The following is a 19,243-nucleotide window of genomic DNA, read 5'->3' as shown; positions in this document are numbered from 1 at the left end:
CCTTGTTGTCTCGGATTCTCCAGCATCTGCAGTTCCTACTATCTCTGCATATCTTTCTATTCTCTTTTCCCTCATTTTCAGTTTCTTCACATGTTTGGAGTTCCTCCTGAATTCTTTATTGGAATTATTAACAACCACTGTTAGATTTTCTGCACTGCAGTGGAAGAACCCCTGTACCATATCAAAAAACTTAATATAATTGTAGACCTCTATCATGTCCTCTCTCAGCTTCTCCTTTCTATAGAAAAGAACCCAGCCTGTTAAGTCTTTTTGACATGGATAACCTTCAAGTTACTGCATTGCCCTTTTTTGCACCATTTCTATATAATTTGGTAAGACAGGGGGGAAAATTGTGCACAGTATTACAAGTGTGGACATATGGCAGCAGTATCAGCCAGTGGACCTACATAAAATGACTTCTTCTCCACATTTTGGTCCTGAAAATTAGATCTAGGTTGAGTCTACATGTACATATCATCTCACAAAATAGCTTTGAAGTGCAGTCACTATTGTACTGCAGGGGATTCTCAGCAAGAACCAGATAATCTGTTTTAGTACTGGCTGGGACAGATAGGGAAAGGAAGGTGTAAGAAACTGATTGGCAATCACCTCAAGACACTGTGAGGGTTCTTTGTTGCTTGCAATAACCAGAGGGACAGTACAGTTTGTGATTATAGGTCCATGTGCGTACATTAGCATTGTCTTGATTCTGCAGACACAATTCAAATGGTTAATGCTGCCATTTAGATTTTAATTTTTTTATACTTGAGCCATTTAGATTTTATTCCATGGAAGTTTCATCAAATACAACATTCCCTTAGGACACAAATTAGGGAAATCAGCTCCAACTTTACTCATTCATTAATTTCTTTCTTTTGACACATTCTCAGGCCAAGGAAGCCTTCTTTGCTTTCCTCATGCATTAGATTCCACTGGACCAATCTTTGTTTCTACATTTCATCCATTATTTTACACCATGTAATTTACCTATTCCTTTGCCATCAGTTGTCTTCATGTCTCCTTTAATCTGGCTCTGTATTTCTTCGTGTGTTGTTCATCCCTGAATATTATCCAGTTTCAATAAAACATAATTGACCTGAAATGTTAAATTTGCTTCTCTGCACGGATGATGCCTAAATCTGTTGAGTGATTTCCAGCGTTTATTTCAGTTTTCCAATGTTAACTTTCATCTCACCATCCGAAGGCTCTAAATCTCTACCTCTATCACATTGGAGTCCTAAGGAGATTGACATAATATAAATGGAGAGAGTGTAGGATGCTGAGACCATTCTCCAGAGACAGGGAGAGAGCAAACTGTGAACATCTTTTTCAGAGGTGTTATCTCAAGACCCAATTTGTCCAATGCATTCCTTACTGACTTACCATCTTGCACACTCTGTAAGCTCAGCCAAGACTCTTTTGGCCATATCTTTGCTTGCAGCTTTCATTCACTCATCACCCTTATACTCAGACTGAGATGCACTGACCTACACTGGTTCCTGATCCAGCAATACTTGAGTTTGACATTTTTACATTTGTTTTAGTTCCCTCTATAGTCTCAACCCTCCCTATCTCCATATCCACCTCCAATTTTACAACCTTTTTGGTATCAGTGCTCCTCTAATTCTGACCTCTTAGGAGCCCTGATTTTCACAGCTCAGTGTCTAGCAGTACCTTCAGATGTCAAAACTGTAATCTTTGGAATTCCTTTTTGAAACCTCTCCAGCAATTTTCTTCCTTTAAGAGGATCTTTAATATCTAGCTGTTTGACCAAATTTTTGATCTCCTTAATTTTTCCTTCTATGAACCTACTTCAAATCTGTTTTGATAATGACTCCTGTGAAGTATCTTGGGAACACTAAAATCTTCTGCAGTGTCATAGGCTGCTCGTGTTACCTGAGCTTGAAGGAAGCTACATGTGACTACACTTTTATTTCAAGTAATAGTAAGTTGTTACAAATGCAAGTTTCTGCTGAGGTAAACGGCAAATATACACACAAGTCACAGTCAAGTAATTATTTTATTGTAGTCCAGTGATAATGACAGTACAAAATTCCCTTGCAATCTGCAAAGAGGGAAGTTTTGACCTGTTTAAAATACAGTATAGTAATGGGAGTGAACTCCTACACAATGCTTACACAAGTCACAATACAATGAGGCAAGGACTGCATGTGACTGACTGCGTTCGCACGGAGAAAGGAAACAAACGTCTAGAAAAATCAAGTATTCCCAAAATCACGAGCTTTTGTTCTTTCCCTGGTCAGACTTCAAGTTGTCATTTGTTGTGCAGAATGCAGTGCACCATCCAGCAATAAGTTAACTCACAGGTTAGTGTCACAGTCCATGATTCCACTCTGTTTGGTTAATTTAATTAATGAAACGATTAACCAGACGAGTTATATTTACACAGTGTGAGGAAACTCAGCAGGAGATGAAAAGTAAGGGGTTTGGTTTGAAGGGAGGTGGAGGGGTGGTAGGAATTAGATTGTGGGATACCTGCAGTTAGCAGCTGTGTTCTTGACATAATTAATGCTTTTGCACAAAAATAATGCCAGCTTGGAAAAGCTCCATTTCAATAATGCCACTGTGAACATGACTGGCTTCAACACGGCGAGACACTAAGTTGATAATCCTACATGCCTTCTCCTCTCCAGCTGTAAATATACAAGTTTACATTGTGTACTAAAAACGTAAACTACACTGCTAGCCAGACACAGGTATGAGAACATCGCACAGTCACTCTCTGAAGGATGGACAAAGCCCCAGTGTAGATTCCGACACAGAATGTTATCCTGAGATTAATCTTCTTCGCTACCAGTTCCTGACCGTTCCTGAAAAGGCACAAGAACAAACAAAATAATAAGAATATAAGAAATAGGAGCAGGCGTAGGCCATTTGGCCCCTCTAGCCTGCTCCATCATTCAATAAGATCATGGCTGATCTTCTACCTCACCTCCAGTTTCCCACACTACCTATATTTCTTAAATCCCTCAGTACCCAATATCTGTCCTTGTCTTGAATATACTCGATGACTGCGCATCCTCAGCTCTCTGGGGTAGAGAATTTCAATGATTAACAGCTCTTTCACCTCAGTCCTAAAATGCAGTCCCTTATCTTGAGACCATGACCTCTATTTCCAGACTCCCCAGCATCTACCCTGTTAAGCCCATTAAAAATTTTATATATTTCAATGAGATCACTGCTAACTCTTCTAAATTCTAGGGGATATAGATCTAGTCTACTCAAATTCTCATGGTCTAAAAACTTAATGTTCCATCTCCATTCCAGCCCAGTTCCTTTATTTCTCTTTCCAGTGCAGCATTCTAGCTGAAATCTTGCCACATTTGAAATTCACTTGATAAATCTAGTGACAACGTACAGACAAACAATTGTGATCATTTATATAATTCCAATTGTATAGCTTTCGATTTCTTGATATTCCTCCTCCCAATACTCCTCCCTTCCCACCCTTTCCAACAACTACTCTTGTTGGCACTGGCTACTATTGATACTTTACCCAATTGCCTGTTCTTCATATGCAAGCCTCATCAAGTATCTGGAGAAGCTGTTTGATCATGATGAGGTTGCCATAACCAAGCCTGGTCCTATTCTCACCTAATGTTCATATATGTGCGGTTTCCAGTAGGCATTTCTGGATAGTGATCAGAAGTGCGAAACCCGGTTAATTTCACTGTTCCCTGGTCCTGGGAACGGAAAGATCAAGTTGTTGCACCCAGAGATTTACACTGGCCAGTATCATGCCAGAGTAAATTGATAAAAATAGATTTGTAGATAAAGGAGACACAGCAGCTTCTTGTTGCAGAGGTAGGATGTGAGTTCCAGATCTCAGGCTGGTAACTGCGGGGACAAGGGTGGAAATAGGGAGGTGAGGGGAGGGTAGAACACATAGTTTTGTCCTTCTAATATTGCTTGGTGCAGTGCAGTTCGTATAAAAAGCACAAGAAAATTGTTAACTGTAGCTGGTGAGTTAAATGGCAGGTAGCTGCAGGTCTCAAAAGCTACAACTTTGAATGCATGAGGTCAACATGGAGGAGGGGGCTATTGGCCACCCAATACTGGAGATCCCGTGTCACTGGCATTAACACAACTTTGTACAATGTAAATACTGCAATAACGGGCTCAGGTACTGGGTCCCACCTCATCCACTTCCTCCTCTGTATCGTCATCGCTTACAACAGGTTTGGATTTAGAGGCACGACTGGAACGCTTGCGCCCTTTCACTCGATCCTGGCTCTTCTCCTTTCGGCCTAGCTTAATTTTCACTTTCACCGAACGAGCTGAGAGAGAGAAAGAGAGATGGATCAGAAAGCTGGACCTAATCCAAGTCCATCTGCTCTCATTATAACCAGTAACAATGCAGTAATTGGAGCCAGTGTGTTCATATCACTCTGGCTATTCTTATTTCTTAATTTAGTAAGCAGAGTCAAAATTTACTCAGTCAACCCAAGTATGTTCGCTTGACCCTGGATACGTTCATTCATTTAATCAGTCAGAATATGTCTCCTTGACCCAGTGCATTAACAAACAAATTAGGAGTAGAAATAGGTCATTTGGTACTCAATAAGATAATGGTTATCTGACTACTTCAGATTCCTGCCTATCCCCAATAATTTTTCGTCCCTTTCTTATCAAGAATCTATCCACCTTTGCCTTAAAAATATTCAGTGCTTGCTTCTACTGTCTTTTGAGGATGAGAATTCCAAACATTCATGACCCTCTTTGAGAAGAAATTTCTCCTCATCTTTGTCTTATTTTTAAACTGTGTCCCCTAGTTCTAAAGAAAAGACCTTTTCCACATCCACTCAATCACGACCCCTCAGGATCTTAGATGTTCCAAACAAATCACTTCATACTCTTTTAAATTCCAGTGAACATAAGCATAGCCTGTTCAACATTTCTTTTTAAGACAGCCCATTTACTTCCTTCCTTAAATAAGGAGACTAATAGTCCACAATATTGTTTGTTATTGTCTACATGATGCTCCAGATGTGGTCTCACCAATGCCCTCTGTAAGTGAAGCCTAATTTAATCATATTATAATTGCTGCTACCTAGGCGTGCCTTCACTATGAGGTTATTAGTTAACCCTATCATATTGCATAATACCAGATCTATTATAGCTCGGTCTGTAGTTGGCTTCAGAACGTGATTTTCTAAGAAACCATCTTGAGAACATTCTATGAACTCATAATCTAGGCTACATTTGCCCATCTGTTTCCCTCAATTCAAAAATGTTCCCTTGATCCAGAGCATGCTCGTTCCCTATGTGTTTTGTAAGATGCAGTTCATAAGCATATGCCTCACATCAAGGCCCTATTTAGACAGACCATCATCTCGATCTGCGTCTTCCCCTGTGGACCTTTCACTGGTGAAAAGCAACTAGGGCACTTTCCCCACAGTGATAGGGTAGTCAAAGCTGGCTAACAGAGTAACTGGACAGAAGCATATGTGAGGAAAACTTCATGCAGCAGGTGGTTAGGATCTGGAATGCACTGCCTGAGAATATGGTGGAAGCAGATTCAATTGAGGCTTTTGAAAGGGAGTTTGACTGTATTCTGAGAAGGAAGAATGTGCAAGTTTATGCGAAGAAGGCACTAGGTAAATTGCTCATTCAAAAAGCTAGTGCTATGGGCCAAATACCCTCCTTCTACGCCATAAAAATTCTTTGATTTTGAGAAAGTAAAATGCTAGTAAGTCCACTGTACAATGAGTCAATGGTTAACAAAAAAAGTGAATGCAACACATTCCTGACCATTAATTACATAAATTTGGCAGTTATAGAATTCCAGCCCCAACACAAAAAGAATCCACAGAAAAATTTTGTCCTGGAAGATTTTGTGAGGGAATGGAGGGAATCTAACATGAATGTCAGGAATAGAAATTTAAAAAACAAAACTCTCAGGACAAAATGGAAACAGTGCTCTCCACAAGTCTTACATTCTGACTCGGATCCTTCCTCCTCCTCCTCCTCTCCATCCTCACTATCATCTTCACTATCTTCCTCCTTCTCAATTTTCTGCCGTACGCTGGTGAAAACAGACTGAAGCACAATTGAATCCTCATAGATCTAGGAGTACAAGAGAGAGGGTGTGTTTAACTGCAAATACATTGGCAACACAATCAGTCAGGGATGTATAGCATTGGATAAAAGATCAGACAGATGTTCTGCACCTGGGTTGTCCACCCTTTTGCATGAAGGGTACCACATTTAATTTTTTCTGTCATTGTGGGGGAATGCATGGTGATGGTGTTTGGGTGAACGAATTTCAGAAGGATAAGCTTTGACACAGTAATAAACATACAACTCCAAAGCAATACATTGATAATTTAAATGACTTATCAAGACAAGATAAAAGGGATAATAAAAATGTGACAAGCAACAGGCTAACTAATAAAAACTTGTTGTTTGGCCTATTTTGGCTGCGCTTAAATTTGAATACCACCAGCAGGTGCAGCAACAAATGCACAAACACAGGAAAACAGTGGTGCAGTCTAATGCCACTACCCAAGCAATGGAGTGGCAGTAGCAGCAGCAGCTGCTAGTTACAAATATGGCCCTTTAACTGGGATAGCATCAGTACATGAGTGTTGGAAATAGCTTTTAAACCTGAGCTGCACCAAGGTAATGTGTACATGTATGGTAGCAGCAACAAAATGCATAATCTGGCATATCAGGCTAAATCATGATTTTTATAATACAAGCTGCAGTATCTCTATATTCTATGTATCAAATACACCTGAGGTATCTGTTTATGTGATGCAATATGCAGTATATTCTTTTGTAGACTATAGGAATCGGAGAAATAGAAATATAGTGCTTTATACAATGAAAACTAAAATCAGAAGAAAAAAAATGGGGCAGTGATGACATCAGCAGTGCACATGCAGATAAATTCTGAAGCTATTGCGACCAGCTGTCAATACCTGCCCATATACACACCAGTGACCATTTTGGTTAAGAATCTGAGCATGAGAGAAAGATACAGACTAGGGCCCAAGTTGTCATCACCAGGGACCTGGGTGGGGACCAGGGTCAAGCTAAGAAGTTGAGTCTAACAAACACTTGGTTCACCTCTGATGGCATATACACCTGAGCCGGGTGCAACAGAATTTACACAAAACTGGGGATAATTGTATGGTTTTCCATGTGCGTTCGGCTTAGTCTCATTCCCTTAACCATCCAGCCACTCCAGCATCTCATCCCTGATGGTCCACACAATTCTGATTCCTTTACCCTCACCAGCCCACCTGACTAATTTCCACTTCCTGTGGCTGCTGGACACTTATTCCCCAATTCTTATTCCCTCTACCCCTCCTGTCTCTCACGCCTACTCCCTAACCTTCAGAACTGAGTTCTGAACTCATTCCTGAGGAAGGATCACCAGACCTGAAATGTTAAGTCTGATTTCTCTTCACAAATGCGGCCAGACCTGCTCAGCTTTTGCAGAAATTTCTGTTTTTGTTTCTGATTTACAGCATCCACAGTTCTTTCAGTTCTCATTCCTATTCCCTTTCCCGATGGCCTATATGACTCTCATTCTGCCAATTCTCCTTACCCACACTCTGAATGATAGCCAACTCAATGATGCTTCCGACTCTATCTTCTCCTCCCTCGAACAGTGGCTCACATGGCTTCTAGCCTTATTTGCTCCTGTGGTCTGACTCATTTCTTCTCCAAAAGCCAGTGTCTCCCTGAACACCCCAGTCTCTGTGTACGTATACTGACTATTGCGATTCCTGGCTCAGGTGAGTGAAACTAATCACATAATGCCACTTGTTGCTCCTCCAATCACTGTTTGTTTCTCCCACACAGTTGTGGCTCATAGCAAAGAACTGGTCTCTGACTGCAGGAGCTGCTCATTGCAAAAACCTCAACTATACTTCCTTGGATTTTGAACATGGTTGCCAGCAAGGAGGACACTTCAGTAGGCTACTTTGGTGCCAACAGGCTGCCTGTTGGATAAGCTTATTTTGGTTTTCCCTTCTGGGTTGGGGAAGGCATTTTCAACAAGCTTTAGTCAGAAAATTTAATGGATGGTGGCAGGGTAATTTGTGCAACCAACTGTTGATGGCTTAACAGATTCTGTGGTCTCACAGGGCTCAAATGGAAAGTCTTCATTAACAATCTCTGCAGTGTTCAGGAATGCTAATTTCTGAAAAGGTCAATAAGTGGATAAACTATACTACTGGATTACAAACAAAGATTACACAATGATAGAAAACAAAGGCACAGAGCAGAAAAGTCAGGAAGTTGTGTTAAGCTGTCATATGTCACCAGTTGAGCCTTCGCTGGAGCATTGTGTCCAATTCTGGGCATCACACAGTGCAGAGGAGAAATACTAAAATTCAGTAACTTGAAGTGATTAGAGAGATTAGGATTGCTTTCCTTAGAAAAGGTTAAGGGAAGATGTAATAGAATTGTCCATGGCTAGATAAGGGAAAAACTATTTCTGGTGACAGGACAGTCAGTAACCAGAAGCATATTTTGGACAATGCTCAATAAAACCTTGGTTGTGCATGGGCCTAGGACGTTTCTTTAAATGCAGTGAGTTATGATGATATGGTATGCATTAGCTTAAAAATGGCTTTTGATAAGATCCCACACAGAAGGTTAGTCAACAAAATTGGAGTGCATTGGATTGGAAGAAATTTAGCAGACCGGTTTGAAAATTGGTTATCAGACAGAAGCAGAGAGTAAAATTAGGGATCAATTCTCAGGATGGCAGTTAGATACTAGTGGTTAGTACCAATGTCAATCTTGGGTTGCAGCTGATCATGATCCTTATGAATGATTTGAATGTAAGAACCAATTATCCTATTTTCAAATTGTTGATAACAGAAAGCTAGGTGGGAATAAAAGTTGTGAGGAAGCTGCAAGGGGGCTTCAAGAGGACTTGGATAAGCTAAGTGAATGGGTAAGAACATGGTACATGGAATATAATGGGAATAAGTGTGAAGATATCTACTTTTTGGTAGAAAAAAACCAAAGACAGAATATTTTTAAAATAATGAGAGTCCTTGCTCATGAGTGACTAGAAGCTAGCATGCAGGTGCAGCAATGAAGAAGGACAGTCAATGGTATGTTGGCCTTCAACGCAAAAGGATTTGAATAGAGAAGTAAAGATGATTTGTTGCAATTGTCCACAGCCTTGATGAGAGTACAGCTGGAATATTATGTAAAATTTTGGTTTAAGGAAGGATTTACCTTTCATACAGCAAATTCAATGGATGTTCACCAGACTAATCGCGGCAGTAATTTTTCTGAGTAGAGATTGAAGAAACTGGGCCTATATTTTCCAGAATTTAAAGGAATGAGAGACGACCACTTTCCAACTTATAAAATTCTTATAGGGTGTATGTACACAGCATGTTTCCCTTGGCTTGTGTGTTTAGAACTAGAGGATGAAGGCTTAGACATTCCAACCAAAGTTGGAACCCCTGTGTGTTGGATTCAGCCAGCTTTGGGGTAACAGGAGATTATTGCAGGTTGTCAGGTCTGGAGGGAGTTATGGGTGAGTCAGGTTCAAACGAGTACTTACCCAGAGTTGGACCAAAGGGTCTGTTTCCATGCTATACATCTCTATGACTCTATGACTATAAATGTGGTTGGTTTTTATCCCACCTACATCAAGGGATCTGGAGATAGCATATGAAAGTTGTGTTGTGTTAAATGATCAGCTATGATCTAACTGAATGGTGGGCTGAATGGCTTGCACGTCTTCTTATGTTCTCAAACAGGAGGGGAGCAAGACTAAGTGACTCTTTCAAAAACCCAGCACAGACACAATGGGCCAAATAACCTTCTTTTGCATTGTATGATTATATGATTCCAAAATTTTTCAGTTACCCACCAGTGATCCCTCCAAGTTGTAGGCCTGTGCATTCTGACATAGCAACATCACATCTCTTTCTAGGTCATTGAGGCTACGGTACTTGTGATTACGGATCCGTTCCTACCAAGAGAAAGGTAACAGCTCATTTACCAGCGCAAGTTTTACAAAGCTAAACCATTTTTCCAGGAATGCGCAGTGGCCCTAATTAGTGCCTCCTGTTACTTAAAATGGTTTATAACATAGAAGTTGGTTGGCGTTTTCTGATCATCTGCTCTCTGAGACGCATGGATCAGTTTGAAGAAACAAAGTGCTCCAAATACACACTAAGGAAGGAAGAGCTGACAGGGTCAGTGATTTTCTAAAGAGCACACTTCCCATCAACCAAGCGTTGAGTGATTCTCAGTGCAACAGGACAAAAACTTCAACCAAGGTCATGGTAATGAAAGAAAGCAATAAGGGATCCATGGCACGTACTGGGTCCGACACTACTGAACGGCTCAAGTACCTATAACATTGAGATATAGGGAACCAGTATACTGGACCGCATATCATCAGACAGGGGCATAGTCTATTAGACTGTGCCATATATTAACAGACTGGGGGAGCAGGGAACTACTGAACTATGCAATGTATCATCATACCGGGGCATTGGCATTGGCATTTGGGCTGTGCCACATCAGACTGGGACAAAGGGATATATTGATCTGTGCCATATACCACCTGGTTGAGGCATGGACTATTGGACTGTGGCCATGGACCATCATACTGGGGCATGGATTATTGGAATATGTCACATGCCATCACATTGGGGCATGGACTATTGGCCTGTGCATGTACCATTTAATACTTTCACCTACTATTCCTTAACCTGGCTGCTTCATATGACACTTTATGTGTAGCATTGCTACAGACTGGTACTGCCATCGACGAAAGGATGGGTGATGGACAGAAGGGTTTTTTTTAAAACCCTAGAATAGTCCATGTTTGGAAGTTATAATGACAGATTTTAAAAGTGATTCATTCATAGGATATGAGTATCAATGGCTAAGCCAGCAATTTTTGCCCATCCCTTATTGTTCAGAGGGCATTTGAGAGTCAACCACATTGCTATGGGTCTGGAATCACATGTTGGCTTAGGTGAGGATGGCAGATTTCCTTCCCTGAATGACATTAGTGAACTGGATGGGTTTTTATGACAGTTGACAGTGGTTACATAGTCACCACTGAACTAGCTCTTTATTCCAGATTATCTTTTGTTATTGAATTCAAATTTCACCATCCTCCATGCTGTGATTCAAATCCACGTCCTCAGAACATTAGCCTGGAAGCCTGGATTACTAGTCCAGTGACACTACCATTATAACCCTTGCACACGTTTAAACACTGTAGACACAGTACTGGGAGCAAGTGTACCTTTATCTTCCTGAAGTCGACAGGTTTGCGGATGAGTTCATAGTACTCTGGAAGCTCCTTGCGTGATGGAAGTTGAATGAAGACTTCACTCAGCTGTCGGCCAGTACTGCTTTAAAACAAGAAAAATGTCGATTACCAGCTGTTCGCGACACCGAAGGAGTAACGTGCGAGATATAAATTGCTATTGTCTGCTGATGCTACATAATCTTAGTGGCATAACACTACCATTTCACTCTCAATAAAACACAAGATAACCAGCTTTTAGCAATTAACATGCTGACTCTTGTTTTAATATCTCTGCTAATTGCAGATTTCAGAATTTTAATCTTCAGCTTTGAGAAGATATGATGCAAAATAGAATCATAGAATCCTGCAGCTTTTAGAGAGGACATTTAATCCATTGCACCTGTGCCAGCTCTTTGAAAGAGATATCCAGCTGATCCAATTCCCCTTTTTGTTTCTCCATAACCCTGCAATTTTCTGCCATTCAAGTATTTATTCAACTCTCTTTTGAAAATTATTGCTGAATTTGCTTCCAGACCTTGATAATATGCTGTTAAAAAAATCCGTCTAGCTCACCACTGGTTCTTTTGTGAATTATCTTGAAACTGTGAATTCTAGAATGGGAAAAAAATGTGGTGCTGAGCTGTACAGAGCGGCAGATCCCAAGCTCCATCCCTGGAATGTTTATTTCTTTCAAATGACCAAGGCAACAGTTGGTATACTACCTACAGTATGACCTCAGGGCTACCTTGGCTAAAGCGGCAGAAAAGGCAACAGCTTCCTTGTTCCCACTTGCCCTGTCCATTTTTCATATTCATTCATGGGTTGTAGGAATTGTTGGTCAGCATTTGATGCCCATTTCTAAATTGCCATTGTGAAGGTGGTGGTAAGCTGCTGTCTTGAAATGCTGCATTCTTGGGTGGAGATACACCAACAGTGCTGTCAGTAGGGAGTTTCAGGATTTTGACCCAGTGACCATCTTATCTCTAAGTGGCCCTCTCACTAACCCTTGGTAATTCTTTCACTAACCTGTCCTTGTATTTGATCACTGCATCTACTGTCTTCTTCATTTTTTTGGTGAGGTTTGGGGGGTTTGGTGATAGTTTTTCTGCTGGTGGCCGCCCACGCTTTTTTTTCTTCTTCTCATCTTCATCCTTGTCCCGGCTGCTGCGTGTGCTAGTGGTCGCCATGACCAAGGGTGGGTCGACGTCTCTCTTTCGTTTGCGGGCTTTTTTCTGACGAACCTCTTCTTCAATCTCCTCAAGGTTGCCCTCTTCTATGGCCTGTTGGGAGAGAAAGAGATCACAATGAAACCCGTCCTTTTTGGTACCTTATTCAGCCAGTGGACCTGTGGTATGTAGGTGTATGTGCAATCCTGGTGTGATGGGATAGATGAGGGATTTCCAGATGTTTCTATTATGGAATTCAATGATATGCGCAGTTGTTAACTCATTCCTGCCTGATGTTATTAAACATAACCACCAACTCCTTCTCTGACTAAATAGATGCAAAACTTTGAATCAGCCTATTTTGGACATGTTGTGTGACATCTCCAGCACAGGTGGGACTTGAAACTGGGTCTTCTGGTGCAGAGGAAGTCTGCTGACCTTACCTTGTCTGGCCTACATGTGACCCCAGAAAACAGCAATGTGATCTCTGAAATGGCCTAGCAAGCCAGGCCATTCAATCAGAATAGACAGAAAATACTGGCCTTGCCAGTGATGTCCACAGTCTATACAAGGTTTTATCCCCTTGCGAGATAGTGGTGTGTTCGGCCTGCGTTGGTTATGTGTAAAAACACCCAATGATTGGGCTGCATTCCCACGCACTCACACTCCTACCTTGAGCCACTGTTTCTCGGTTAAAGAGTCACTGTAGTCCACCTCCTTGCGCTGCCGTGAGCCTCGGCCAAACATCTTCTCCTCTTCCTCCTCACATGTCAGCCTCTCCACCTCAGCATCATCTTTCAGGATCCAGTTTGGAAGCTCATCTTCCTCCATTAACCGTGGTTTCCGCTTTGGGTTTCTAGCCTCTTCGCGACGGCGGTCCAAATCCATTCGCTAAACCGAGCGAGAAAGAGATAACGTGAAGGGTTTCCCATGCTTACATCGCCTTTCTCTTTTTAGTTAACAATTGAGTGGGACCTCCAGTGCCTGCTCAATCACACACTAGTCTGCCTAACACTCCAGCAGGACCAGTAAACTCATCAACCTGCTTCCCACTCCTTTGGGATTTCTCCTGCTGCTGAGGGACATCTGCTAAGACTGTGGTGCAGCATGAGGGGCTCCCATGTTGAAGAAAAAGCTCAGACCTTCCCACCAAAAGACTAAATGAACATATATTTTAAAATGCCCTTCATGTGCTTGAGATGTCTCAAAGCTCTTTGCAGCCAATGAAATACTTATAAGTTGCACAAGGTAAAGTCCCACAAGCAACACTGTGATAACAAACAAAACATCTATTTTAGTGATGTTGTTTGAGGGTTAACTATTGTCCCAGCACATTGGAAAGAACTACCCGTACTATTCTTTGAATGGTGCTTTGGGACCATTAACACTCATCTGAGTTGTTCTTAGTTTAATGGCTCAGCTGAGAAACAGCACCTCCAACAGTGTAGCACACCCTGAGTACTGCACAAAAGTACCAGCCGAGATCTTTGAACTCAGATTTATGGATTGGGATTTGAACTCACTGAGTCTCTGATTTAGAGGTAAGAATAATACTCCCGAGCCACGGTGACATTACCTTGTGATCCAGCAGGTAAAGACAGAAACTACTAAAGGACCAAATCATGTGGATCTGAAGGTCCTAGCTTCAGTACAGAGTCATTTCATTTCAGTTTGACTAGTAGTAGAGTAGGGCTCAGTCCCGTGGATTTGGGTGGTGGGGAATTAATCAGTTAGGGTTTCTTATATCACCTCTCAGAAGTTCACAAATGAAAATGTATCCATCGACATTGGCCTGACACATATTGGGCCAGCTATGACGAACTCCGGCACTGAATACATGGCTAACACTGTTTAGGTTCATACATGAAGCAAGACTACTTGATCTATTAACTTGGCGGGCATAAAGGCCATTGGAAACTGTACATCAACAGGAGTCAGGGTCTACAATATAGGAGAGTAGACAGAAATCAGGGAAAAAAAGACAATGTTGCAGTTTTAAGAGGAAAACGTATTGTCAGTGCATTTGTCACTACGTACCATGAAGAGGTCGAATTCCTCTTCGTGTCTGGCTATCATTTGATTCACCGTCTCATCATCAGGAACCTCATCTTCTTCCTATAAACAAACAGATAGCAGGTTAAAGGTTGCGATGGAGGATTCAGTGGGCTGAGATACAATCCAACAAATTCCCTCTGCAACATGAATATTCTAAATGGTTCTGCTTTTAACTGTTGTTGCTCTTCAGAAGACTGTTGGTAGGGGAGGGAAATACAATGCACAAACCAGAGAATTCTCAAATGCTGGTTGAGAGCTTGATAGCCCACATCCCATTGCGAACCCCCAGATTTGGTCTGGCTGCTGACAGGTGATGCAGAGTCAAGGATGAGCCATTTGGTTTTAAGCTCAGTGAGAAGCATCAGGCTGTCAAACACCACCCATCAAGAAACCGTGCATGACACGTACATGGGACAAAGTGAAAAACAGGCAATAACATTTAAAACTGGCATGTCACTAACTGAATCCAAATTCTTTCCATTTTTTAAAAAATGGGCACAGCATATTTAATCAGACTTTGTGAGTAACCAATGTTACCATTCCAAACAACGGGTCATAAACTAGAAGTCAGTGCCAACTGCAATCTGGTCCAAGTGGCTAATCACTATGAGGTTCTGAATTCAATGATAGGCGGGACAAACCAAATATCTATTCAATAAATCAAAGGCATTTGATGCTTCTGATTGCGACCTTACAACCAAGCAGTGGAGGAAATGCTTGCATTCACTCATGCAGTCTCTTGGAGACTCAATTCCATACAATGCAGAAGGTTACAGATTAAAGAAATAAAGCAAACCATCATTCTCTCACCCTGATATGATTGTCCATACATGAAAGAGGGCAACATGGCACCATGCAGAACAAATGCTTCGAAAACTGTGATTGTGACATTGACATGAAGCTGGTATCACAAGGCAAACATTCCACACAAGGTTGATTTCGGATTCTCATTTTTGGTCTCGATTCACATTAAACTTTATAAATGACACAATGAACTTTCAAGTTACACTATTGACAATTTTAGGGATTACATTCAACACTATTATAAGGAGCTGAAACTCAGTGCCCAGGAACAGTGGATACTACTTAACACAACAACTTTATAAAAAATGTCATCTTGAGTTGAAAATGGAGTGTGTAACACTAAGGGTTACAACAAAGAGGTTTATACTGAGGATGAGGTATGCAACGGAGCAGGTTAAAACTGACAGTCTTGTACTGAGGATGGGGTGAGGAACAAAGAAAGCATTATGACTGGGAGCCTTTTACTAAGGGTGTCTGATAGAGAGGGTTATAATTACGAGGTTAATAGGAGGGTGGGGTGTGTAACAAGGAGGGTATTATAACTGGGAACTTTATAATGAGGATGGGGTATACTCTTTAAGTCTGTTTATTTTCCCTTATTCCAAAAGATCACTTAACACAGTGAAACATTTGGCATGCAATTATGTAGCAAAGGATCAAATATAAAAAGGAAGTAAAAAAGAACCAATTTTTTTGGTACTTCTTATATGCCCTGCAATTTCTCCCCATTATTCCCACACCTTATTTGGCGATGAGATGGTTGAGGAGACAGGACGGGACTGAGACCTTGTCTGGGAACATCCTCACTCCAGAGAAACAAGAATGCTACCATCAGTTGCAATAGGTGGCTGATGCCCAAGGTCCTGTCCTTGAAAGATCTCAGTACAACTGTGGCTAATTGACAGCTTGAGACCACAGGCAGGGGTTTAGTGATTTCATAACGTAAATGTGCTGCGGACAAGGAATCATATCTAATCATCTCCTGTGACATATCTGCCTCCCAGCAAGGCCACCAGTTCCATTTAACATCACTGCATGCTTTTAAACAACCTCTCTTTGTTTCTTTAATTATATATTATCCGTTATCACTTCTGCCAGTTTGTCCTGCAACGATTTCCAAAGCTGACAGAAAAGGCCTCTGCTGGCAAGGTACAAATGAGGAGGTGGGATTGTCTCCTGTCCATGAAGGCAAATCTCCACCTCTTGCACCTAATACCAGGAATACTCCCACTGGAAGCTACTGGGCTGCTGTCTAATAGTTCAGTAGAGGTCAGCTTGAATCAAAAACACAAAAGCTTTCTTAAAATCTCACAGCACAGAAGGAGTCTATTCAGCTCATCATGCTTGTGCTAGCTCATGTTCAGCAGTCAACTGAAAAAAGCAAACAATGTGCTAACCTTTATTACAAAGGAATTGGAGTATTAGAGTAAAGAAGTCTTCTTGTAATTATAGGGCTGTGATGAGACCATACCTGGAGAAAAGTGTGCAGTTTGATTTCTTTACCAGAGGAAGAATATACTTGCCTTTGAGGAAGTGCAACAAAAATTCATTAGACTAATTCCGGGGGTGAGGAAACTGCCTATTAGTAGACATTGAGTAAAAAAGGCTGATAGTCCCTAGAATTCAGAAGAATGAGAGGTGAATCTATGGAAACATATATAAGGGGCTTGACAAGGTAATTATTAGGGAAATGTTTCCCCTGGCTGATTTTCACATCCATGGGTTACAGTCTCGGGGATAAGATGTTGGCTAATTAGGACTGAGATGAGGAGAAATTTCTTAACCCAAAGGGTTGTGGATTATTTCAGTTCTCTACCAGAGAGCTCAATCATTGAGTACACTTAAGTCAAATATTGAGAGATTTTTGGATTCTAGGGAGTCAAGGGATATGGGGATAGTGCGGGAAGGTGCAGCTGAGCTAGAAGATCAGCCATAATTATATTGAATAGAGAGCAGGCCTGGGGAGCCAAATGGCCTACTCCTGCTCCTATTTCTTACATTCATATATCCAATTAGTCCTAAACTCCTGCTCTTTCCCCAGAACCTTGCAATACTTTGACTTTTTCAAGGTATGTATCAAATTTCCTTTTGAAAGTTACCACTAAATCTGTTTCCACCTTCTTTTCAGGCAGTACATTTCAAATTTTAACAGCTACTGTATTTAAAAAAAAGTCTCCTCATCTCCCTTACTCTTTAAAGTCCTCTATTTCTTGAGTAAGGAAAGGTTGGTGAGTGTGGGATGTGCAGAATTTTCTGCAGTTTTCCCAACTTAAATCCAAAAATAAATGTAAATTAATCCGTAAACAGGCCCCCTCTGTGACAGGAGGCTCCAGTGTCTCTCACCCAACACTTGTGAAAAATCTTTTGGCAAAAGTGTTCACATCAGCAGAAGACACTTTTCCTGCTTTTTTATAACATGATGCGTGCATAAAGTTTTGCAACATTTTGCCAAAGACCTGAAACAAGAGGAGCGCTCCGGCACAGCCTGAGAATAAGATGATGCGCAGATGCAGGTCGGACTACAAACTAGTCTACTTACAGTATGTCCTTCCGATCCTTTCACCTCCGCTGCCACAACCTCAGACTATGTTAATTGGGGAAAAAAAACAACAAACAAATATCCCATTACTTCATTTATTAGTCACCACTGATTACATGGAAAAGTTGAGACAAAAAATGTTGTTTATTAGAAGTCGCCCCAGTTATAGACAAGGCCAGTGGAATTCTGTGGTAACTTCTGGTCAAGGAGGAGGGAGTTTTCTTTTTAATTTATCCACAGCATGTGGTAGTTACTGGCAAGGCCACAATTTATTGTTCATCCCTAAATTCCTTTGAGAAAGGGGTTGTGAGCCACCTTCTTGAGTACAGCTGAATAGCTTGATAGGGCAATTCAGAGGGTTATTCACAGTCAATTACATTGCTGTGGGTCTGGAGCCGTACATAGGCCAGAATGGTTAAAGAAGATTCCTTCCCTAAAGGACATTAGTGAATGAGATGGGTTCTTATGATATTTAGTAGTTTAATATTCAGCATTATGGTTATTAGATTTGAATTCCATCACTACATTTACATTCCCCAACTGCCTTGGAGGGATTTGAACTAATGTCTCTAGATCATTAAGCCAGAACTCTGGATTACTTGTACAGTACGATAAACACTACGTTACTGTACCCTCAGTATTTTCGAGATCATGTTCCAGCATCTCCTTGATAGAGGTTCGTGTCCCAGCATTTGATTAGACAACACCTGCAGGAGATGCAGTTGAATGATGAAGACGGATTTTGGTCCATTTGACAGTGAAAGGTCAACTGTTTTATGTGAATGAAATGGATCATCACTGAGTTTATGAGATAAAAGCAGAAAATGCTCTAAATATGCAGCAGGGTTGATGCAAAGGATGGTAACTTTGACCAAGCATTTGTCCAACTGTTCTAATGCTCTTTTGACTCATTGTCAATGTTTTTGTCTGATTACGCACCTTAAGAAAGAGCTTGCATTTATATAGCGTCTTTCATTATCTCAGGATGCCTTAAAGGGCTTTACAGCCACTTTTGAAGCATAGTTACTGTTTTAATTTCGGAAATATGGTAGCCAGCTTGCACACAGCAAGAACCTACAAACAGCAGTGTAGTAATGACCAATTAATCTATTTTAATAACATTGGTTCAAAATCATGGCATGGAATTATTTATTAAGTACACCTAAAGGGGAAAATGGGGGCCTCCTAAAGTGCTGCACTCAGAGTGGTCTTTTTAATTCCTTCATTGAACAGGAGCGTGGCTGGTAAGGCCAGGGCCAACATTTGTTGTCCAGCTCTACTTGTTCTTGCTGGTAAGCTGCCTTCTTGAAATGTGGTGCAGGTATACCCACAGTGGTGTTCATGATGGAGTTCCAGGATTTTGATCTAACGACAGTGCAGAAACAGCGACGTATATTTCCAAGTAAG

The 19,243-nt window shown here is 41.2% G+C and overlaps 1 protein-coding gene across 8 annotated transcripts in view; it reads right to left on the bottom strand.

Moving 5' to 3' along the window:
• Positions 1-2,007: 2,007 nt before the first annotated feature.
• The window catches only part of smarca4a (SWI/SNF related, matrix associated, actin dependent regulator of chromatin, subfamily a, member 4a), a 75,220-nt gene continuing 57,984 nt past the window's right edge, over positions 2,008-19,243 (bottom strand). For 2 of the 8 annotated variants that reach the window (XM_048617978.1, XM_048617979.1), the window contains 8 exons: positions 14,476-14,553; positions 13,111-13,329; positions 12,299-12,552; positions 11,267-11,372; positions 9,872-9,973; positions 5,958-6,087; positions 4,159-4,298; positions 2,008-2,831 (listed from right to left, as the gene is read on the bottom strand). In XM_048617978.1, the coding sequence (XP_048473935.1) occupies positions 2,799-2,831; positions 4,159-4,298; positions 5,958-6,087; positions 9,872-9,973; positions 11,267-11,372; positions 12,299-12,552; positions 13,111-13,329; positions 14,476-14,553 (1,062 nt within the window). In that variant the 3' untranslated portion in view covers positions 2,008-2,798. Of the gene's footprint in view, positions 2,832-4,158; positions 4,299-5,957; positions 6,088-9,871; positions 9,974-11,266; positions 11,376-12,298; positions 12,553-13,107; positions 13,330-14,475; positions 14,554-17,836; positions 17,882-19,243 lie in introns of all 8 variants that reach the window. The other 6 variants (XM_048617974.1, XM_048617971.1, XM_048617975.1 and 3 more) reach the window with 6 other exon arrangements.

The sequence above is a fragment of the Rhincodon typus genome, chromosome 38, assembly GCF_021869965.1.
Source record: "Rhincodon typus isolate 14 chromosome 38, sRhiTyp1.1, whole genome shotgun sequence".
Taxonomy (NCBI): Eukaryota; Metazoa; Chordata; class Chondrichthyes; order Orectolobiformes; family Rhincodontidae; genus Rhincodon; species Rhincodon typus.
Note: the sequence above shows the minus strand (reverse complement) of the source record. Positions and strands in the feature narration are given on the sequence as shown.